The sequence below is a fragment of the Sciurus carolinensis genome, chromosome 9, assembly GCF_902686445.1.
Source record: "Sciurus carolinensis chromosome 9, mSciCar1.2, whole genome shotgun sequence".
NCBI classification, from domain to species: Eukaryota; Metazoa; Chordata; class Mammalia; order Rodentia; family Sciuridae; genus Sciurus; species Sciurus carolinensis.
Genome location: NC_062221.1, coordinates 138127727 through 138148265, shown reverse-complemented (window position 1 = coordinate 138148265; position 20539 = coordinate 138127727). Strand labels below are relative to the sequence as shown.

Genomic DNA, 20539 nt, shown 5'->3' with positions numbered 1-20539 from the left:
CTTCTCGGGCCCGGTCCTGGGCAGCCTGGTGCCCGGCTCCAGCAGGGAGCCAGGCCTCCCTCCAGGCTGATTTCCACCCTCGGGCTGGCTGTGGCCGCCTGTCCTCCACCTATGTGCTGAGTTGGAAGCCTGGCCTGCCGGCCCCGGGAGTGACCTGGCAGCTCCTCTCTGCTGTCTCTCTGGCTGGGGGTGGGGGCAGGGGAGGTCGCACCCCACCTGCAGGGCGTGCCCATTGCCCGGCACACGATGGAAGGTCCCCAGATGTTACACTAGCAATCTTGCCTGTGGCCCCCTCAGGGCCGGTCTCCCTCCCGGATCCCAGCAGCAGAGCCGCCAGCTGACAGTGCTGCCTCTGCACGGGTCCCTGCCATTTGCCTGCCCCGGAAGCTCTGCTGTTGGCTCCCCACCTGGTGGGGCGGCCTGGACACCTTGTGTGGGACACCCCCCCTGCAGGGCCCCCATGTGCCCTCCAACTTGGGGGTGCTGTTCTGCCCAGGACTGTGCTCTGCCTGCAACCAGGATGTCCTGGGGCTTTCTGACAGGGCTGTTCCACTTGGCCCCCTGGGGCCGGGCCCGGTTCTGCAACCTAACCCAGCACAGGGGAAGAGGCCAGGCTGAGGTCTGAGGAAGCTCAGGGCTGTGGACAGCAAGCTCAGCTCTGCACCCGGAGGCCGGGCTGGCATCACAATGTCACCACGGCTTCATCCCAACAAACTCCGGATGGCCCATCACTCTGACGAGGATGACAGCTCCTGAGCCCACTTCTGTGACCCTTTCCACAGACCAGACCCCCGAACCCAGGGAGACGAGATAGTTCCTCCCAACCATCAAATCTGTAAGAAAGTGTGGTTAAGAATCCACTTAGAACCGGCCAACATGAGCCAAGGTGACCTAAAGTTGCCATGGCAGTGGGGACTTGAAAGTCTGATGTCATCCTGCTGTCAGTCAAAAGTCAAGAAATGGAGCTGGGCGGGACTCTCTGGAAACTTCTTTGGGATCCCGGAAGCAGACACTGCCCCTCTCCTCTCTGAGAGGACCCACTCTCTCGGTTGAGAGTGTCCCCTTTCCCTTTTCCTTCTATAAACCCATGCTCGTTACTCTGAGTGACGTATCTGAAATCTTTCTGACTCGATCACAAGAACTCGGGTTTGCTGGGGGCGGGGGTCTTGGTGCTGCCTCAGTTTCCCAGAAGAACCCAGCCCTGTAACAGCTCCCCCTAGCAGGGAGGCTCCTGGAACGAAGGCAGGTTCTGGGCTGATGTGCACCAAGCCCACTCGGGGCCAGGCGCTGTGTTCGTGCTCGTATCATCTTTAATAACGCCACCTCTGCCTGCAGGAGCAGACTTCTCTTCTCAGAGAGGGAGAACGAAGTCAGGAGACGCCCGGACAGCGTCGTGGAGGCCTCCGTCTGTCGCGCAGTGACGGGACAGGAAATCTCCGCACTTTGCCCAGCTCCCCTGCCCTAGAGATGGGAAGGGGCGCTGTGTCTCCCCTTGGAAATCCAGGTGGGAGAGCAGAGTCCACGCTGCACTGCCAGGCAGGTCTTCCTCCTGCTCTCCGGGCACTCGCGGTGGTCAGTTCCACCCTGAAAGTCCAGCATCACCTTCTGAACTGTTGATAGGTCCTCCCAGGAGCCACCCAGCAGAGACACGGCCCAGCACCCAGCAGGCCTGAGGAACAATTTCAGATTCACCTTTGCTTGCAGACAAGAGACTCAAACCAGGCAAAAAAGAACAAGAGAAACCAGGGCTGTGGTTGCTATAGAAACAAAGGGATGCTGCAACCCAAACTCAGACCCTGGCTTAGGGCGCCATCTAGTGGACATCATGAGAGTTGCAGCCATGGCCGAGGACCAGAAGAAAGTTCCAGTGATCCTCCACCTCTATGGGCCTTCACCTCCAACAGACCCTCTTCCATCAGATTCCACCTCCATCAGACCCTTTTCCACTAGCCCCTCTGCTGTAGAGTGAGTCACAGCCTGGGATCCTGGGCTCCAGGTGGTGTCCGAAGATCAGGACTTTCAGGGACACAACCCAGCAGGCAAAGACCCACCAGCCTCAGGGAACCACAAGACCACCTCCACGCCTCAGAGGTGCTCTGCATTCTAAGGTACAAAAGGGGCCTCCTTCCCATTCCCACGGGGGTAGAGTGACAGCATGGGCTTCGTAACCAGGTGGGTTTGACTTACATTCACCCCCGACAGAGGAGTCGAGCATCTTTGGAAAAGCTACTGTTTTAGTCATTTTTTTTTTTAACCTCTGTGATCAAAACACCTGACAAGAGCAATTTTAGAGGAGGAAAGGTCTATTTGGGGCTCACGGTTTCCGAGTCCTCCGTCTGTAGATGGCCAACTCCATTTTTCTGGGCCCAAGATGAGGCAGAACCCAGGGTGTGGAGGAGGAAATCAGCTCAGGACACGGCACCAGGAAGCAGAGAGAGAGTTCCTCACTAGGGGCAAAATACACACCCCAAAGGCACACCCCCAGTGACCCGCTCCCTCCAGCCACCCTGCCTGCCTACAGCTACCACCGGGTTAATCCCTAACTGATTAGGTTAAGGCTCTCATAACCCAATCCTTTCACCTCTAAACTGTCTTGCATTGTCTCACACGCGAGCTTTTGGGGGACACCTCATCTCTGAACCATAACAGCTGCGTGAGGTCTCCAAGTCCTCAGCCAAAGAGGGAGCTTGCTCATGCCGGGAGGACTCAGCACAAGGGTCGAATATGACCATGCCTGCAGGGTCCCGCCCACTGTCCACTCTGCAGTGGGGGCATCGTCTGCAGAGTCTGCAAGGCCCTGAAGTTTGGCCTCGCAGGTGTTTCGTTGCACCACCCAGGGTGACATCTGCATCAGGGACACCTGAGGCCTTCCCTCTGTTTTGACCCTCTCTGGACGGATCCCATGAGCAGTGCCATCAGTGAGCCTGACTCAGAGGCTCTGAGCTGGAAGCAATGCTCAGACCAAGGATATGCCTGCGCAGCAGCTGAGACTAGTTGGCATCCCAGACTCTCTAGTGCTGAAGCCCGGGAGCACACGAGTCTCTGTTCCTCTCCCCTCCGCCTGCCTGAGGTCTCCCGGCTTTATGGTGTGTGTCGTGCCCACAGCGGGTTTTCTTCAGCTGGGTTGTGAACACTTGGGAGCAAGGACTCCCTCTCATCCTTCTTGTCTTCCTGATGTCAGCGTAAGGACTGGGACGCGGTCCACCTTCCCTGGTTGGATGTAGATGGATGCGTGGGTGGGTGGGTGGGTGGAGAGAAGCACGGAGAGATAGGATAGAAGGTGGGTGGACTGAGCGCGTGGGTGGCCACAGGAGTAGAGACACCTGTTGAAGCTTGAGGATGGTTGCGTGTGGCAGAAGAACAAGAAGATGGCTGGCTGGGTGGATGGGTGGACAGACGAGCAGATGGATGGAAAGATAAGTAGGTGGGTGAGGGGTGGGTGGCTGGTCACAGGAGTAGACACCTGTTAAAGCTGGATGACGGGCACAGATGTGGACGGTTGAACAAGATGGGTGGATGGACAAACGGATGATGAGTGAGTGGACCAGCTCAGGGACACCCACGGCATCAGGCCCTGGCCTCCGTCAGCCCCTGCCGTGGCTCCGCAGCTGCTGGGGAGCGTCTCCCTCCCGTGCTCTCTGAGGGCAGGGCTCTGTCTTAGTCACCATTTTGTCCAGGCACTGAGCTCAGGGCCCGGGGAACTGTGACTGCTCAGGAAGACCTTGTCAGAGCCTTGGGCGTGGGAAGTTAGAAGAGGGAAGATGGGGTTCCCATTACTACAGAAAACGCAATAACAGATGGAAGTAGCCTGTTTATTGAGATCACATAGGAACTGCAGATGAAGTTTGAAAGATGGGGCTTTAAAATACATGCCAATGACTTCGCCTGAAACCCAGAGCCACCCGCGACGGAGCTCAACACCTGGGCTTCCTGATGTCTCATGCTGCTTTTCAAGAAGGCAAATGGCAGGGAGTGCCCTGATGCCAGAGCCAGCGGGCACGACTCAGGAAGGACCAGAGATGTGTCCCGGGCTCCCCGGGAGACCAGCCCTCAGAGGTCGCTCCGCGAACCTTGGTGTGAACTCAACCAGACGGAGAAGCCAGCACACCATCACGTCTCAGTGCCGAGGCAATTTATTCTGCTTGTTCAAAATGGGTCATCCACACACGTTACTCACGGTTACTCTTGACCTGAGAATATCCCATAAATCAAATTGCTCCTTTTCCCAAATGTCCTGTAGGAGTGATTAATCATTTTCTTTAACAAACTCTTTTTCAATTTTTTTAGGTGTGGATGGACACAGCACCTTTATTTTATTTATTTATTTTGACGTGATGCTGAGGAGCGAACCCAGTGCCTCACACGCGAGAGGGAAGCGCTCTACCTCCGAGCCCCAGACTGACCGCTAATTATATTCAGTGAAATTACTGTCAAGATTGAAACCTAAGACCCTGTTGTCCTTCTAAGACCATCGCGGGGAAACCCTGTATTTCTAGATGTTAGCTCTCGGGACAATTCTGAGTTATTTCAAATGAGGGGAAAGCAGTGTCTCTTAGCATAGCGTCAACGAAGAAACCCAGGGGAACACATGCCATTCGAGACCATTTCTTTGTTGGTTCATCCTACGACCCCAGGAGCATCCCTGTCTACCCCTTCCCTGCGTTCTCACCGTGTGGTGGGGACATCGCCCCCTCCCGAGGGGTGGGATCCCGTGAAAACATGGCTGTGGGCACGTTTGGAAACGTGAAAGAGCAGTGTGTGTGTGTGTGTGTGTGTGTGTAACATCACTTTTACTCACTAGAAATATATTCCTATTAACAGAGTACCTTCTGAGTCGCCTTATTTTGTAAATAAAAACAACCCGCTGGTAAGTGGAAGACAAGTTAAAGTGCACCCACATCTACTAAAAATAGCATTCGAGCTGCCTTTACAAGACGGATCTATTTCTAAAAGAGCGTGGCAGAAACGGTCAAATATCTCCGGAGCGTGAAGGGCCGTGGGATTGACAGCATGCTGGGCGCCGGCTTCCGCGAGTCAGGGTGGCAGGACCCAACGGGGAGGCGGGGCCTGCGGGCGGGGTGTGCGGGGCTGGGTGCTGCAGGGGTGGCGTGGGCGGGTTGGAGGCCCGGGACTCTCCAGCACTCTGCCCACGTCTCCGACAGGACGGGCCCTGGGCACAGAGGGGCTGCGGTCGTCATCGGGGCTCATCCTAACACTGGCACAGAGCGCCACGCTCCTGCTAATGCTTGACCGGCGGTGACCTGCGTGGGGAAGGAGGCGCCTGGGTCGGGGGGCAGGCGGGAGCGAGTTCACAGAGCAGGCGGGCTCCACCTTTTAAAAGTATTCCTTTAAAACAAACAACCCAGCGCGGTGGCCCCGGGCCCAGCCTGTCGGCGCCGAAGGCACTGTGAGTCACCTCTGGTGGCCTCCAGCACACGCAGGTGTAGAGGGAAGGCTGTTCTCACCCTCCCCAGAAAGTCTGCGTGACGGGGCGGAAGGGCACCCTCGTACATGACGCTTGGCCGTCTGTCCTTGGCATCAGCCGCAGTAGGGGGCCACCCAGAGACCCATCCTCGCATGCAGCCTGGTCCCTGGTGAGAGCCAGTCTTCGGGGACATGCCTGAGAACAGCCCCTGGCATGTTCAGCATTTGGGTTGGGCCATACCTGGGAGAGTCCCTTCGGCCATTTCTTCAGTTCTCAGGCCCCTCATGTGGTTGGACTTACCACACTCCTTTACAAATGAGGAAACCGAGGCACAGAGAGGCTCGGGAGCTTGCCCGAGATGGCCCAGCAAGGGAGTGGCAGCAGGGGATTTGGGGCCGGTGCCTGGGGCTGCTCTCACCACCCTACATCCTATTGCCTCTGGTTTCTTGGGGACAGTGATGTGCCACCAATCAAGCCCTCATTGATGTGCCATCATCCCTGTCCCCTTTCTGGCCACTGAAGGGTGCTTTCCAGGAGGAGAGGAGGCGTCTCCAGTTAGGGAGCCCAAAACCCCACCGGCACAGACTGCCCATCGCCACGCTGCGATGGCTGACATCCGCGCCTCGCCTACACCCACCTCCAGGTCGCCGGGCCTCCTCTTCAGAGAACACCTGGTAGCTGAAGTCGTCCAGCTGGATTTTGAAGTTCTTTGTCCGGTCAGTCTGTGGTAGCGCGTGATCAGGAAGGCGGCCACCCCTGCCACCACGGCAAAGCCGGCCACTGCGATGAGAATGAGGTAGCTGGTCCCCAGGCCCGGCTTTGCACATGCAGCTGCACCTGTGGCGTGAGACAGGCCCCGGGTGAGAGACCTGCGGGGCCAGGAGGAGGGCAAGGGCATGCACAGCAGGACCCGGAACGGCGAGCGCTGCCCACGGCCACCGCTCCTCAAAGCATGACCCGTTTGGTGGGGGCAGCCGGCGGAGGGGAGGCCTGTGTGTGCCGCGGACGCCGGTGGGTGTGCGGCAGTGAGTGCGGCTCAGGCGACCCAGCGACCTGGCTAGCTGTGGCTACGAGGGCACCAGAGAGACAGGAGCGAGAAGCCCACTCCCCAGCAGTGCCGCGTGGGCACCCGCACACCCGCCTCCTCCCCAGGAGGGAGGACGAGCGCCCCAGAGTTGCTGACACACCCAAGTTCACAGGCACTCGCCACGGTAGCTGCAAAGCCAAGCAGCCCGCGTGTCTCCACACGACTGGGTGGGCCAGTGCCGTCCAGCCACATGAGGGCACGTGGCAGGGAGAGGAGGAAGCCCCCGACTCACTGCAGCAGAGGAGTGGAGAGCGTCCCGTGAGCGACAGGCCCGCCCCACACGTGGCACAGCCCTGTCTACACAGAGTAAATGCACCAGCAAAACCAGAGGCGGAAAGCAGCTTCCGGGTCCAGGGCCAGAGAGCGGGGAGACGGGGAGCAGGCAGGGAGCTGGCCTCCGGTGAAGACGCGTTGGATCGAGAGAGGAGGTGGCTGTACCGCAGGTGGAGGCACCGTGAGCCGCTGAGCCGGGGTGTCAGCACCACTGCCCGGTGCTCCGTGAACCTGGCCACACCGCCTGAGAAAGATGCGGGCCTCTGCCAGCCCTCAGCCACTCCAGCACCCCAGGGGACGGACCTGACCACCCGCCACGAGGTGGCCCAGCCCGTGAACAGGCATGAGTCCCAGGTGCCTCAGCAGGGTCAGCCGGGCCCGGCCACGTTCCCCCAGCCCCTCCCTTCCACTGCAGGGGGGCATCTGCAGCACAGGAGAAGGCCTGGCTGGGATGAGCCTTCCTGGGTGACCAGAGGCCCTCACAACTCCACTTCCCACCTGTGGCGATCTCTGGGCAGTTGCCCAAAGTGGTTGCTGCTCTGGGCCTCCCAGCACACAGCAGAGGGTGTTGCTGTCGGCAGTCATCCCAGCCTGCTGCTGGGGCTCCCTCGGGATGCCTGCACAGTGAGCTGGCCACAAATGGACAACCATATCTCCCAGGAACAGGAAAACTCTGGAACCTCCTGCCCCACTGCATGGGCCCTCATCTCCCAAGGAAGCCAAGACCCCCAGGCCCTGGCCAGCCATTTCCCTGGACAACTGCATGGGTGGCCTAAATCCAGACTCCAGGGGCAGTAGAGTGGGCCCTCCCCTTGGGCTGGGATTAAGTGCTTCTCCTGCCAGTACAAGGGGGTGTCTGCACTGAGGATACTGGAGACAAGGACAGAAGGAGACGGGCACCTGCAGCTGTGGAGCCAGAGCCAGCCCAGACTGTCCACCCAACAGTAGCCCCTGTCCCACTCCTCCCCAGCTGGGTTCTGCTGCCTGCACTGGAATGCTCCTGACTGACCCGCTAAGTCAGGTGGCTCAGAGTGGGGTCCTCAGGCCAGAAGCTGCCCCGACTGGTCACACAGCCCAGGAAGGGCTCCAAATCCATGCCAGACACATTAGAAGTGGGGAATGGTCATCACAATTTGACACTGGCTTCGGCAGGTGTGTCCCGTTGTGCAGGGTGCCCACCTCTTCAGGTGCACGTGGGTCATACAGGCAGGGTGTGTGTCTGTCCAGGGTGCGTGAGGAACTTAAATAACTGCAAAGACACCAAGCTAGTAGGGCTTTTGTAAAGGGGACAGAGAGGGAAAGTGTCAAAGACCCTCCTATCACCTTCCTGTGCAGGCCCAGGAGGAGCTGGCCTGCCCCGGAGTTCAGAGTCCTAGGTCAGTCACTGGGGAGGCCCCGCCTCTTCACTTCTGAGCAGCCTCCGCAATCATTCCAGACCCTCCCACTGGGGGTGTGTGCGCACCGTGGACATCAGCCTAACACTCTGCACGCCTCTTTCAAAGTGGAGCTCTGGCGAGTGTGAATCAGTGGGCCATCTAGGGAGGCCACGGCCATCAGGATTCCCACAGACTCTGATGCTGACAGACTGTGTGGGTAGCACCTGGGAAGGACCAAACGGATTCTACCCCGTGCTGGGTGCTGGATCGTGCCACCACGAGACTCCAAGACCAGACGCCCAGTGCTGCGGGTGAGCTTGGTCTGCAGGACGTGACCAGCGAAGCTGAGGCACTGGGGTTGGTGGCCAGGCCAGTCCGATCCCATCCATGAGCATTCTGATGCGAGGTGGCCACGCGGAGGCAGAGACACGGAGAGAAGGACGCGTGAAGACAAAGGCAGAGACCCAAGTAACAGCCTCCAGCCAAAGGACGGGCAGCGACTGCACCTCCGCCGGACTCGGAGGCAGCCCTGCCCCCGTTGTGGCTCCAGACCTGGTTGTTCCAGTGACCAGGACACCCGAAGGGCTGGAGTGGAAGACCCCTCTAAGGAGCCAGCCCAGCTCCCTGGGAGCAGAGGGGCGTGGACCCAAGGGCTGGAGCAGAGGCCAGCTCCTCCAGACAGCAGGGCTGCAGACGCACACAGTTCCCAAGGTCTGGAGGCTGCTCTTGCTTCTTCCCTACAGTGAGGTGACGGTGAAGGCAGGAACGGAGGACGGATCTGGAGGGGATCTAGCCTCCAGCCTCTCCTCACCTCTGCGGACGCCCATGCTGCTGCTGCGGCTAACGTGCTCTGTTACCCTGTGGCGAAGTCCCCACCTGCTGCCGGATTCCACGTTTAAATTATTTTCTGCATGTTGTGTGATACTATTGACCAAACGAAAGCTAAGTCTACAATAAGTAAGAATGGCAAACAAAATGTATCATCCGAGTCCTCATTTTTGAGCCGACCAGTTGCACGCTATCTGTGCTGGATATACCAGTACGGTGCCTCCCAATTACGAATGGCTAACGCCATCCAGCGACTTACACAGGCCAGGCTCTGTGTGAAGTGGGGTTGTTATCATCCCCAGTTCACGGGTGAGGGAAATGAGGCACAAGGTACTATCCAGCCTGCCCAAAGTCACCACGTCATCATCAAATGCCAAAGTCAGGTTTTGAATCAGGAAGCCTCACAAATCAGCTTCACACAAAGATTTTGCTTCTCCTGCAGCCCCACCGGACACTCACAACTTTCTGATGTAGGTTATGTCTAACCACTACAACTTCCCTCTACAAAGAAAAAGCAGAGTGCCTGGCACATAGTAGATGGATGAAATAGTAAACATGTGGATGGATGGATGAAAGGATGGATGGGTGGATGGATGAAAGGATGGATTGGTGGATGGATGGATGGATGGATGGATGGGTGGGTGGATGGGTGGATGAATGGATGGATGGGTGGATGAGATGGGTAGGTGGATGGGTGGATGGATCGGTGAATGGACAGATGGGTGGATAGATGGATGGATGCATGAATGAATAAATGGATGAATGAAAGAGTGGATAGATAGATGAATGGACAGATGGGTGGATAGATGGATGAATGGATGGATGGATGAATAAATGGATGGATGGATGAGTGAATGGATGGATGGATGGATGGATAGACGGATGGGTGGATGGGTGGGTGGGTGAAAGAGTGGATGGATAGATGGATGAATGGATAGATGGATGGATGGATGATGGATGGATGGATGGCATTCAGGAGATTTAGTAATTTCCATTTGACTGCACAACTCACACATCACAGCCTAACAATCATACTCAGTTCTACTAACTCCAAGTCCAGAGCTCTCCATACTCGTTGTGATGTTCCATGCAATGCCTGTGAGTGCATGGAAAGGGAACATGATACAGAAAGTGCCTTTTCTTGCTGGGGTCCCAGACTGACAGTTCTCTCCAGCCACTTAAGAAAATGAAGAGTGCAGAAAAAGCATGCTGTCCCAGAACCTAGACTAAACCGGCTGTCATCGGAGAACCCCTCCATGAGCTTTGACCTAAATGCAAAGATTCTGAGTCCATGGGCCTGGGGTGTGGTCTGGTAGCTATGTTCTTATTTATTTATTTATTTATTTATTTTAATTTCCCAAATGCTCTGGATGAGAATTGGCAGCCGGGAAACACTGGGAAGGATCTCTTCTCAGCTCCCTCCTGCTCCCTTGCTTCCAAGTCTTGGACAGGACTTGGACCCCAGCTCTCACTCTGCATCTGAAATGCACAAGTTCTAGTCCAGGGAAACATCAAGCAGATCATCAAGGTGAGGGAGATGATCCAAAGAACAGGAAAGTCAGCCAAGATTGGTTTCCGCAGCAAGAAAGGGGAAAACAAGCGTGGGGGAGATGGCGGGGTGTGGGGGAGAAGTGGCTTAAAGTTTGCTTTTCGGCATAAAAAATTGGAGGTCAGAGGCCACACCTGGCTGGGCAGTTGCTCCATGGTATCCTCGGGACCTGTCTCATTTGCATGCCAGGCAGCAGGACGGGGACAAGGAAGAAGGGACAAAGGATGGCTTTGGATAGTTTTTAGGGAGGGTGCCTCTGAGGTGGCCACCACCGTCCCCAGGCCTGTCACTGGCCAGAGCCCACTCCTATGGCCACACCTAGCTGGCAGGGAGGCTGGGAACAAGTCCCCTTCCGGGAGCCATTGTGCCACCAACTACCCCCGGGCTCTCTCATGCAGAAGGGAAGAGAAGGAAGTTGGGGACCTCAGGCAGTGTCTTAGTACTCAAACCACAAAACCATTATTTTCTCAAAACAATCTGATCGATCACATTGTAAAGAACTCATGTTCTTTTCAAACTGATTTTGAGAATATGTGACATGTAACCGGCCGAGGAAACCTCACCCTGGGGGAGAACAGAAACACTGGCTTCTGTTATTGCAGCCTCAGAATAAAACAGCATTTTCACGCGCACCAAGAGTTCGCTGCCACCTGTTTGGGCCTAAGCCCTTCCCCTGCACACCACCGCGTCTACCAGCTTCCGAAGCCCGCCCTGGCTCCCCACGGCGCAGTGAGCAGCTCGGCTCATCCTGTGGCTGACTCTGAGCTTCACCTCCCCACGGGCTGTACACAGGGAGCCAGCGTCACGCTGGCTCACAGGGCCCCCGAGAGCTAGCTCGGCCGTCGCTGTTCCTATCATCACGGGTCTTTGGGAAGCCCTTTAAAGCTCCACGTTTGGAAGCAGTTGCTCTCCGAGCTGCCTGCTGGCGAGTGGGGTCTTTTCTTGTTTATCCAAACCCAGCCGTGGACTCACCTTGCGACCGAACGAGGGGCCCCCAGGACATCTGGTGCACGACGGAGCCTTCGCTGCTTCTCCGCAGCCGGGAGTCGTGGCAGGTCTGTTGTTTTGTTTGAAACGAGAAAAGTTTAAACTTAGTTTTGCACAACACTTTTGGGGCATTAGCCAGCTCTCAGGGTGATCATCTGATAATTCTGTCCTCTGGGTCATCAGGTCACTGGGTGGATGAGTCTAGGTGGGACCTGGGAGCCGTGGGAGACCAGACAGGGGCTCTTCCCAGTGGGGGTGCCTGGGGCGGGGGAGCAGAGCACACCCACCTGGGCGGTGGAGGACCTGTCCCTGGGATCCCTCCCTCCAAACCCACCCCGCTGGGTGGAGGCTGAGTCCCCTGTGCATTCTCCAAAGGCTACTGGCACCCTCGATCCTCCTAGTGCCTTTGCCTTGTGCCACCAGCTCAATTGCCTGCCATGGGTGGCACTGTGTCCTACAAAAGCACCGACTCCGAGGCCCAGTGCCGGTCACTGGGACCTTGTCGGGTTCAGGAGCTCGTAGGGCAGGCTCTAGTCCAGTGCGGCTGGTGTCCTTATAGAAAGGGAACACCTAGACACGGAGACAGACGTGCACAGATGAGACCGACCTCCACAGGCTTGAGAGCTTGAGCAGGGAGGGGCCTGGCAGAGGCGCCCTCGCTGCCCAGGAGGACGCAGCGCTGCCGACACCTTGAAGGTGGACGGTGAGCTTCTGGCTTGTTCTCGGTCCAGTTTGTGGTACCTTGCTACAGCCCCCCTGGACATGAACATGATGCCATTCTGGAGGATCTAGAAGGGTCTATGTCAAGGTCAGACCACACAGAGCACAGGACTGGCCTTCCTGCAGAGGGAAGCTTGTGGCTGGTGACCTTCTGTTCACTTCTGAGGACCAAACGGACCAGGGGGCACACGAGTGTACCCTTCGGGACCTGTCATGTGGAGTCGTCTGTTCCCTGTAGGACGGTCTACTGTTTGAGGAAAGGTGACATTAACTAAACCGGCCACACACGTTTCTTTCTTATGCACAGCCTGCCGACAGGTGTGGGTAGATGAGCTCAGAAACAAGCACACCCTCCAGAGGAGAGCACGCGTAGTCTGAACCAAAGGCCTCCAGAGCCATCTCCTGCTGGGACAGGACATGACCACACACTGGTCACTTTGCCTGTGTCCAGTCTAGAGAACAGCTCTGAAGCCCCAGGACTGCAGGGCACCTTGCAAATCCAAAGGTCTGAGGAGGTGAGATCTAAAGCTGTCCGTGCTCCCTGCGTGAATGCTGGGCACGGGGAAGGAAAACCCTACCACCATCTCTGATGCCTGGTAGCGCTCGTCGACGTCGCGAGACCACACTCAGTGAGGCTAGCACTTTACGCCTGAGCGTGCGGCTAGCCACCTTGGGAGGAGGCTCGGCGCTGCCGGGACAGCCAGCTGAACAGCACAGCCTGGAGGTTTGTTGGCCAGTGACACACCCATGTGCCCCAGCTCGCCTGGGGCCTCCTCCGGTGCTGCCTCCTTCCAGGGCCAACTTGCAGGGCCCAGCGTCCCCACTCAGATGTCCCTGAGCCCCCACTCTTATTAGCAGAGCTGCTTCCTCATAACATACAGATTTTGCCGGCCACAAGTCAAGGAGCACAGACACTTACGATCCTGCACGTGGCTCTGGGGGACTCCACGCAGACACGCAGCCGACAGTGCAGGTAGACCACCGAGTTGTTGATGAAGGAGAAGACCCTCAGCTTGAACTGGGCCTTGCTGGAGTTGCCGTTCTCAATCACACTGGTGTAGGTGTTGGGGACGGGGCAGCTGAGGGAGGAGATGGGCTTCTCAGCATAAGCAGCCCCCACTATCCATCTGCATCCCCCAGGCTTCGTGGGGGTCACCAGGTCCCCCGAACCCAGGTCCACATCAGCGTTGGCCTGGAGATTCCGGGAGTCCCTGGCAGGCGACAGAGCCAGGCAGGCAGGGGTGCAGCCTCCCCCCAAGCCCTACCTGTTGTTAATGAAGCCAAAAGTGAGGGGGTCGCCCGCGTTGCTGGAGGGGGTCGCCCAGCACTCTGTGAGGACCACCTTGAGCTGGCTATTCTGCCTGAAGAGCCCCACTTGGATCTTGACGTCGTCACTGGCAGACACACTGTGGTTTTGAGGTATGGGAGAATCTCCGACGAACAGCTGCATTTTGGTGACAAAATTCCCAGCGCCGTGGAGGTCCTCAAGGACAGTGTGGACCCTGCGGGAGGGAGCGGCCTCAGGGGGTGCCTCTGCTACACCCTTGACCCACACCCTCCAAAAGCAGCTCTGAGGAAGGGTGGAAATGGAGGAGGACCCCCCGTGAGAGCAGACGGGGGCTGTGTGTGCAGAGCTGGCCTCCTGGGTCAGACCCCAGCTGCGTCGGCAGAGACTCCTGGGCAGGTGGGGAAGGAGCCCCAGGAGTGCTATGTGGAGGCTGTGGGCCCTGCAAGCTGGAGGTCCGGCCTCCTTGCTGCTTGGCAAGGGGTGCAAACTTAGTCCTCTGGCTAAGCCTAAATAGGACTGAGGCAGGAATTTGGGAAGCTACTAGCATTAATCAAATCCCAGCCATTGTGTATTTGCATAGTCAGCCTCAAAGAAGGGTCTCAAAAGGTTGACACCGTGAAGACCCCTAAGATCAAGGTGCTAGGGAGAAGCCGGAGCCATAGCAGCCAGTGGCTTGCCACTCACCCCCACTCTGGGCCATAGCCCAAGGAGGTCAGGAGGTCGTTCCGGAAGGTACAGTGGATGGGACTGAGGATCTTCAGGTGGTGGATGATACCCTCCGGGGAGAGGTCACTCCTCAGCACGGTCCTCACCACGGTGTTTGTCAGATTCTGGGCACAAACAGGGAGGCAAGTGATCTCCCAGGGCCCAGCAGGCCCCTGCGTGAGCCATGGGCCTCAGCTCTGGGTGCTGGGAAGCTTACCCCCAAAAGTGTAAGCCCCTGACAACTGTTCCCTGATGTGAACTGCCGAAGAGAGCGGGGAGTCTTGGCTTCTGCTTCTAGCCGTGACCCCCAGAGGGAGGCAGAGCCGGCCAACTGTGCACAATCCCTTCCCTTGGTGCAGGTAAGTCCCTGGAGAAGGCTTAGCTTCTGACAAACCTCAAAACCCCTGGAGAGCTCCTGTGCACTGGAGCTTGGGCCGCACAGAGGGCACGGAGTTCTCTTTCTCAAAGTGCCCTGAATCTGCTGAATGCAGCTGTCACACCAGGTCTTGTCGGGCTGAGAACTTGGGCCTCCATCTCCAGACCCTGCCACCGGCCCGTAGGAGACAGTGACTCGGGGGAGCAGCTGGTGTGTGCAGCGCCCCGTGGGTCATGGTGGACGCAGGCCTCTGTGGCTCGCGCCTTAACGTCTGCCCTCCCCTCCCGTGGCCAGTGCTCTCTTGGGCCCGAGGAGCCAGCTGCCATCTGCCATGGCCACCTCTCACCCAGCAGGCAGACCTGTGGCTCTGCCACGGCCGCCTCTCACCCAGCAGGCAGACCTGTGGCTCTGCCACGACCGCCTCTCACCCAGCAGGCAGACCTGTGGCTCACCATGAGGCTGTGGAGAGCTGCCTGGCTCCCCTCTGCGGCCCACACCCCACAGGAGCCCTGAGGCTGGGGCTGCCGCTCGCCTCCCCAATGAGACTCCCCAGAATCTTGAGGAAAATGAAAAAAAAATCCAAAAAACTCTTCTTCAGTGTGCAAGTTGAGGGCTGGCAGGGAGCGGGGGACTCTGCAGCCACTGGGATCCTGCAGGTGGCTCCTCAACCCAGGGCCTTCAAGGAAACGGAGTCGTGCTGGACACTGCTGTGCCTGCATACAAACACTCACTCTGCATGGCCTCCGCTCCAGGCCGACCCCACCTTCCCGGCCCCCCGCAGCCCCAGCTACTGGTCTCCGGCACGCTCCGCATCCACCACCACGTTGCCGTTTGGGATCTACCTCTCCCGTCTTTGCTCCTGCCTGGCCTCCGGACTCTCCCTGCCTCCCCTCCCCTGGGTTGAGTCATTGATCAGTCCCAGGGTCGGAGTCTGAGGCCCTCCTCAGGATGTCACCTGTCAGCCTCCAGCTGTCACCCCCTGTGCCTGTGGCTCTTGGTTTCATCTGAATCCCTCCTGTCCCTCTGAGCAAGCATCCAGGCTCTAACCAGGAGTGCCTGAGGTGAAGGTCCCGCCAACCTCCTGGCCCTCCAGGCACTGGGCAGAGCACAGGGCACCGCGCCTCAACCTGGACCCACAGACCCTGCTGAGCCACCAGCCTCACCCTAAATGTGGCTAATGTGCCTGGGCCCAGGGTCAGGGGACTAAATGTCACTGTGCACACACGACACCCAGTCTGCTCAGGTGTTGGGAGGTTCAGGGCCTGTGACCCTGCCCCATCCCTTTTTCTAGAAAATAAGACCTCAAAGTGCTACAAGGCCTCCAAGGACAAAGACCAGGCCCCCTGGTTCCTGCCCTGATGCCAGGACCTGCCATCCCTCGCCTGACTTCCCTGGTGAGGATGTCCTTCTGGCCCTCAGCTCCTCGGTCAGCTGCCGTGCCCCTGCCTAGCCATCCCCTTAGTCCCACCTCTAACACAGCTGTCCCTGCCCTGTGGGAAGTCCACCCTTCCAAGCAGGCTGCCAGCTCCGGGCCCAGCAGCCGCCCGGTCTGAACAACAGCTGAACTTCTCCATGAGCTTTCTGTCTCCTTAATGCCACCACAGCCACCTCCCCTCACCCCACAGGACCACGTGGGCCTTCCCTTTCCCAAAGGGCTCCCCTCGCCTGCACTGGTGGCTCAGTGCAGAATCCTCCCCCGCCAGAGTCTCCCTTCCCGCCCAAAGCTGACACAGCCACCCGTGGAGGCCACAGCCCCTCCACAGAGCTTCAGGCAAGGGCCCGTCCCCACAGCCAGCCTAAGAGGGTCCCCTGTGCTGCTGTGTCATCTCTGAACGGCCGAGATCCGGTCACAGATCGGGGGACAACGCTGCATGCCCAGGGCTTGGCCCTCAGCTAGACTCAGGGAGGACCCAGGTTTCCCCCAAACAAGCTTTGTGTTTGAAGGGAAAGAAGAGGTAGAGAGAGGACCTGGAGACCACCTTCCAGGAAGCAGGGCCTGGGCATCCCAGGACCTCTGGGTCCGGTCACCCGTGGGGCAATGTGCACCCAGCTGCAAAGGTTCCAGCCCAGGAAAAGCCACTTTTCCAGACCAGGTCCCTCATCCAGAGCCTCGAGGCCCCTGGAAGACCTGGAACCATGTCCTCTGACAGAGCTGTTCTGACAAATGCCACCAACATCCCCACCCACACAATGGACATGCACACTCACCCAACACACTCACCAGCAAGCACACTCACCATACTCACTCACACACATGTACGTGTGTACAGACACTTCCACACACACATGAAACCACACACACTCACACATTAACAACACACCGCCTCCACTCACACACACACAGTTGTACCCAGGCCCAGTTATACCTATTTTCCTGTTCATGCTCAGATTCATGCACACAATCATACACACCTAAACACACATAGCCATGCATGACAAGCACACTTGTGGTGTTTACATGTATGTGCACGCACACACCCCTGTGTAAAACACACTATATTCACACAAACACATTTGCATACACACATGCACAGGTATGCATATTAACATGCGTTCATACAGATACGTGCTCACACACGGATCTATTCAGAACACATTCAGCCACTTGCTTGGGCACAGTGTGCACACTCACAGATGTACCGAACACAGTCACACACGTGAACACGATTTCACACACACAGCGGCCCGCACACGCCTGCACACATTGCTCCATTTCGGTGGGAAGGTCCTTGTGCTGAAGGCCCAGTGCCAGCCCACAGTGCCACTGGAAGGGGGAACCTCGAGGAGGTGGCCCCCGGGGGCGACGTGGGGCTTGCCCTTGAAGAGACGCTAGCCCCCAGGCCTTCCTCTCGCCCCTTGCTTCCCAGCTGCCACGAGGCGGCTTTGCCCACCACAGGCCCCTGCCAGCACATTCTGCCTCTCCACAGGCCCAAGAGCAACAGCCAGCCATGGTCTGAGACCTCCTAAACGGTAAGCCAAAATAACCCTTTCCTCCTTAGCTGATTTACCCCATGTACTGCCATGGTGATGGAAGTCTAATACTCACACACTCATTCATACCTGTGCACAGGCACGTTCATACATACACATGTACATGATTATTCACACTACACTCACACAGGCATATTCACACACGTGCATACCTGCACACATGGAGGTGCATACATATGCATAGGCATATTCACATGTATGCACACATGTGTGCTCACACGTACTCACGCACATGCACAGGAATATCCTCACACATGCGCATGCATGCACACATGTGTAAGCATATGCATAGGAGTGTTCACCATGTGCAAACACATGTACACTCATGTGTACTCACACACACACATAGGTATTCAGACACATGCCCACGTGTCTACACTCACATTCCCACATGACACCTGGCTTTCCTGCCTTTTCACCCCTGCCTCTCGATCCCGCCCACACTGGGAGCACTTGCTAAACCCTGACACGGATGGACCTCAGACCCTTGCACCAGAAGGAATCTCCTTCCTCTTGGTCTGGTGCAGGCTGGTCCCCATAAGAATCAGGCTGATCCTGACCTCCTTCACTGGGTTCCTGTGCTTGGAGTCAGACAGCTCAGCATCCAGGGTCTTGCCTGGTCCCCCAGGCCAGATGACAAGCCTCCCCTTATGAGGCCCAGATGACTCACAGCCCCCTGCACCTCCCTGTGCATTCCACGCCGGGCCTTACACTTTGCACAAGGGTCCCGCATTCTCCCCAGCTGGCCACCAGGAGCACGTGGGTGCTGTTGCTGCTGCTCACGTTGCAGGAAGGTTGTCCCAGGTACAGGGAGGACTCGGGGATGGCCTCCTGCTGCAGGAAGCGTCTCCGGATGGCAATGGCCACCTTCTCAATCTCACAGAGCACCCTGACCGCGCCAGTCAGGTTCAGCCGCGGGTGCAGGTCTTGGGGGGCTGGCCTGGCGCTACCTGGCATAAGGGCAGCCTTGGTCCCAACTGGCGTGGGGGGCCGCTCTGGGCTGGGGGCCTGGGTCAAGTTGCCAGGAGAGCCACCTGCAGACACAAGGAGACCAAGGGAAAAGGTGGGTCTCTGTGGGGCTGACCTGGGCTGGGGAGAAACAGCTGGGGAGTCACTGCTCTCTGCAGCAGCCACACCTGGGGACTGCTTGCTGAGCCACAGTGACACACAGCATGCTGCACAGTCAGCTGCTGGGCTTGCCCTGGGTGCCTGGGGTTGGGGACCGGAGGGGATAATACTGGGGATGTGCCAAGCCCATGGGCAGGGAAAGTCACCTGTCCCCGGAGGCTGGAGGCCAACTGCTAATGGGCCACGTGGCCTCCCTCCAGGACCCACGCCCTCCCACCCCTGCTCTGGACCCTCCTGCCCCGACACCCCGCCAGGAGTCCGTCAGGGCCTCCCACACATGCGTCCGGTCTCAGGGTGCCCATACTCACAGAGCAGACCCCAGGCTTTGCTCAGCAGGCCTTGTGCCCTCCTTCCTGGCCCTGCTGGCCCCTGCTAGCCTGGAGACCGCCTTCCTTCATCTCAGGTGGGGTTCACCCAGTGCCCTGCAGCTTCTCCCACCTCCAGGATGCAGAGCGAACGGCTTCTCCTACAGCCGCCCCACCCACCACCCCAGCACGGTGTCCTGTAGCCACCCAGACTAGGTGCTTGGGCCTCGCCCACCTTTAGCAGCCCTGTCCTGCTCAGTGACCACCACCACACCCCATCCCCCTGTCTCCACCTTACCCCCTGTCAAGTGCCACCTTGGCTATTCCTAAAGACCAGCCCAAGACACCTCTTCCAGCAAGCCCTCCCTGACCACACTCAGGTGGGAAACAGGTTGGTCTCTGTGCCTCCCACTTCTACCTTAAGCAGAGCATGTTGCACATGTCCTGTTATGTAAATGACCGTCTCCCATCTCTGAAAATAAGAGTAGGAAGGAATGTGCACACATGCCCCCCACACACAGGAAACCCGCTCTAGCACATCACAACCGTGTTGACCTCACGGGGACAAAAGCCCATTGTGAATGAGTGTCCTTGAAGAACAGATCGTGGGGTGGTATTCTGGAAAGGGGGTCATGACACTATCACCTTCGCAGCGTCTTCCAGAATATTCCACACGGGAGTCCAGGGCACCTCCCTGGCAGCGGCAGGTGAAAGACCCCAGCGTGTTCTGGCAGGACGTCCCGGGCACACAGTCGTGCTCCTGCCTCTCACACTCGTCGTAATCTGCAAGGCGTTTAGAGAACAGAACAGGAGACATCCCCAGGGCTGCGGTGGCCATGGGAGAGGCTTTGCCAGGCTGGCGGCTCATACACAGCCCCTGGGGAGAGCAGGTCTCAGAGGCAGAACTGAAACGCCCCAACAGGAGCAGACCTGGTGCGTGTGGCCAGCTCTGGACAGCACGGGCTGCTGGGAGCTGCTGTCAGGGTGTCTGCAGAGGCTGCTGTGCAAGGAGGCAGCCCGGGGGGAGGGGAGCTGGCAAGGCAGGGCCGGCCCTCACCCTGGGGAGGCCAGCAGCCGGCCCCCAACCTCGGCACCGCAGGCCTGCGTCTCACCAACCCTCCTCCTGCCTGGCTACTCAGCCACAGGCCTGCCTCCGAAAATGGAGGGAAACAGGGAAGCAGAGCACAGAACACGGAACCCCATGCGGTGTGCTGGCCTACTTCCACCTGAAGACAGAGGCCAGGCCGGCCCAGCTCTGGGGAGAGCGCTCTCCTGGGCTGGGTAAGGCCCTGGGTCGCAGCCTCCACTGACACCAAGTACGTGCTGCCGCTTCCCCTCCCGTCTTTCTAGCACCTTCCACCCCAACAGGCCTCGTTTTCATAATCGACAACAGCAGACTACAGGGACGTGATTTAGTACATTTCCTACCCCGGGACTGTGGGTTAGTTCCAGTTCTTTTGCTTTTAAAGTAACCCTGAAGATGCATATGTTGCATGAATAG

At 58.1% G+C, this 20539-nt stretch overlaps 1 protein-coding gene across 1 annotated transcript in view; it reads right to left on the bottom strand.

Annotated features, from left to right (window-relative positions):
- Positions 1–3835: 3835 nt before the first annotated feature.
- The window catches only part of Umodl1 (uromodulin like 1), a 53529-nt gene continuing 36825 nt past the window's right edge, over positions 3836–20539 (bottom strand). The window contains exons 17-24 of the mRNA XM_047565542.1: positions 19684–19821; positions 18317–18639; positions 14218–14363; positions 13511–13747; positions 13165–13324; positions 11511–11595; positions 6063–6262; positions 3836–5261 (exon numbers count right to left, since the gene is read on the bottom strand). Coding sequence (XP_047421498.1) covers positions 5205–5261; positions 6063–6262; positions 11511–11595; positions 13165–13324; positions 13511–13747; positions 14218–14363; positions 18317–18639; positions 19684–19821 — 1346 coding nt within the window. The 3' untranslated portion in view covers positions 3836–5204. The remainder of the gene's footprint in view (positions 5262–6062; positions 6263–11510; positions 11596–13164; positions 13325–13510; positions 13748–14217; positions 14364–18316; positions 18640–19683; positions 19822–20539) is intronic.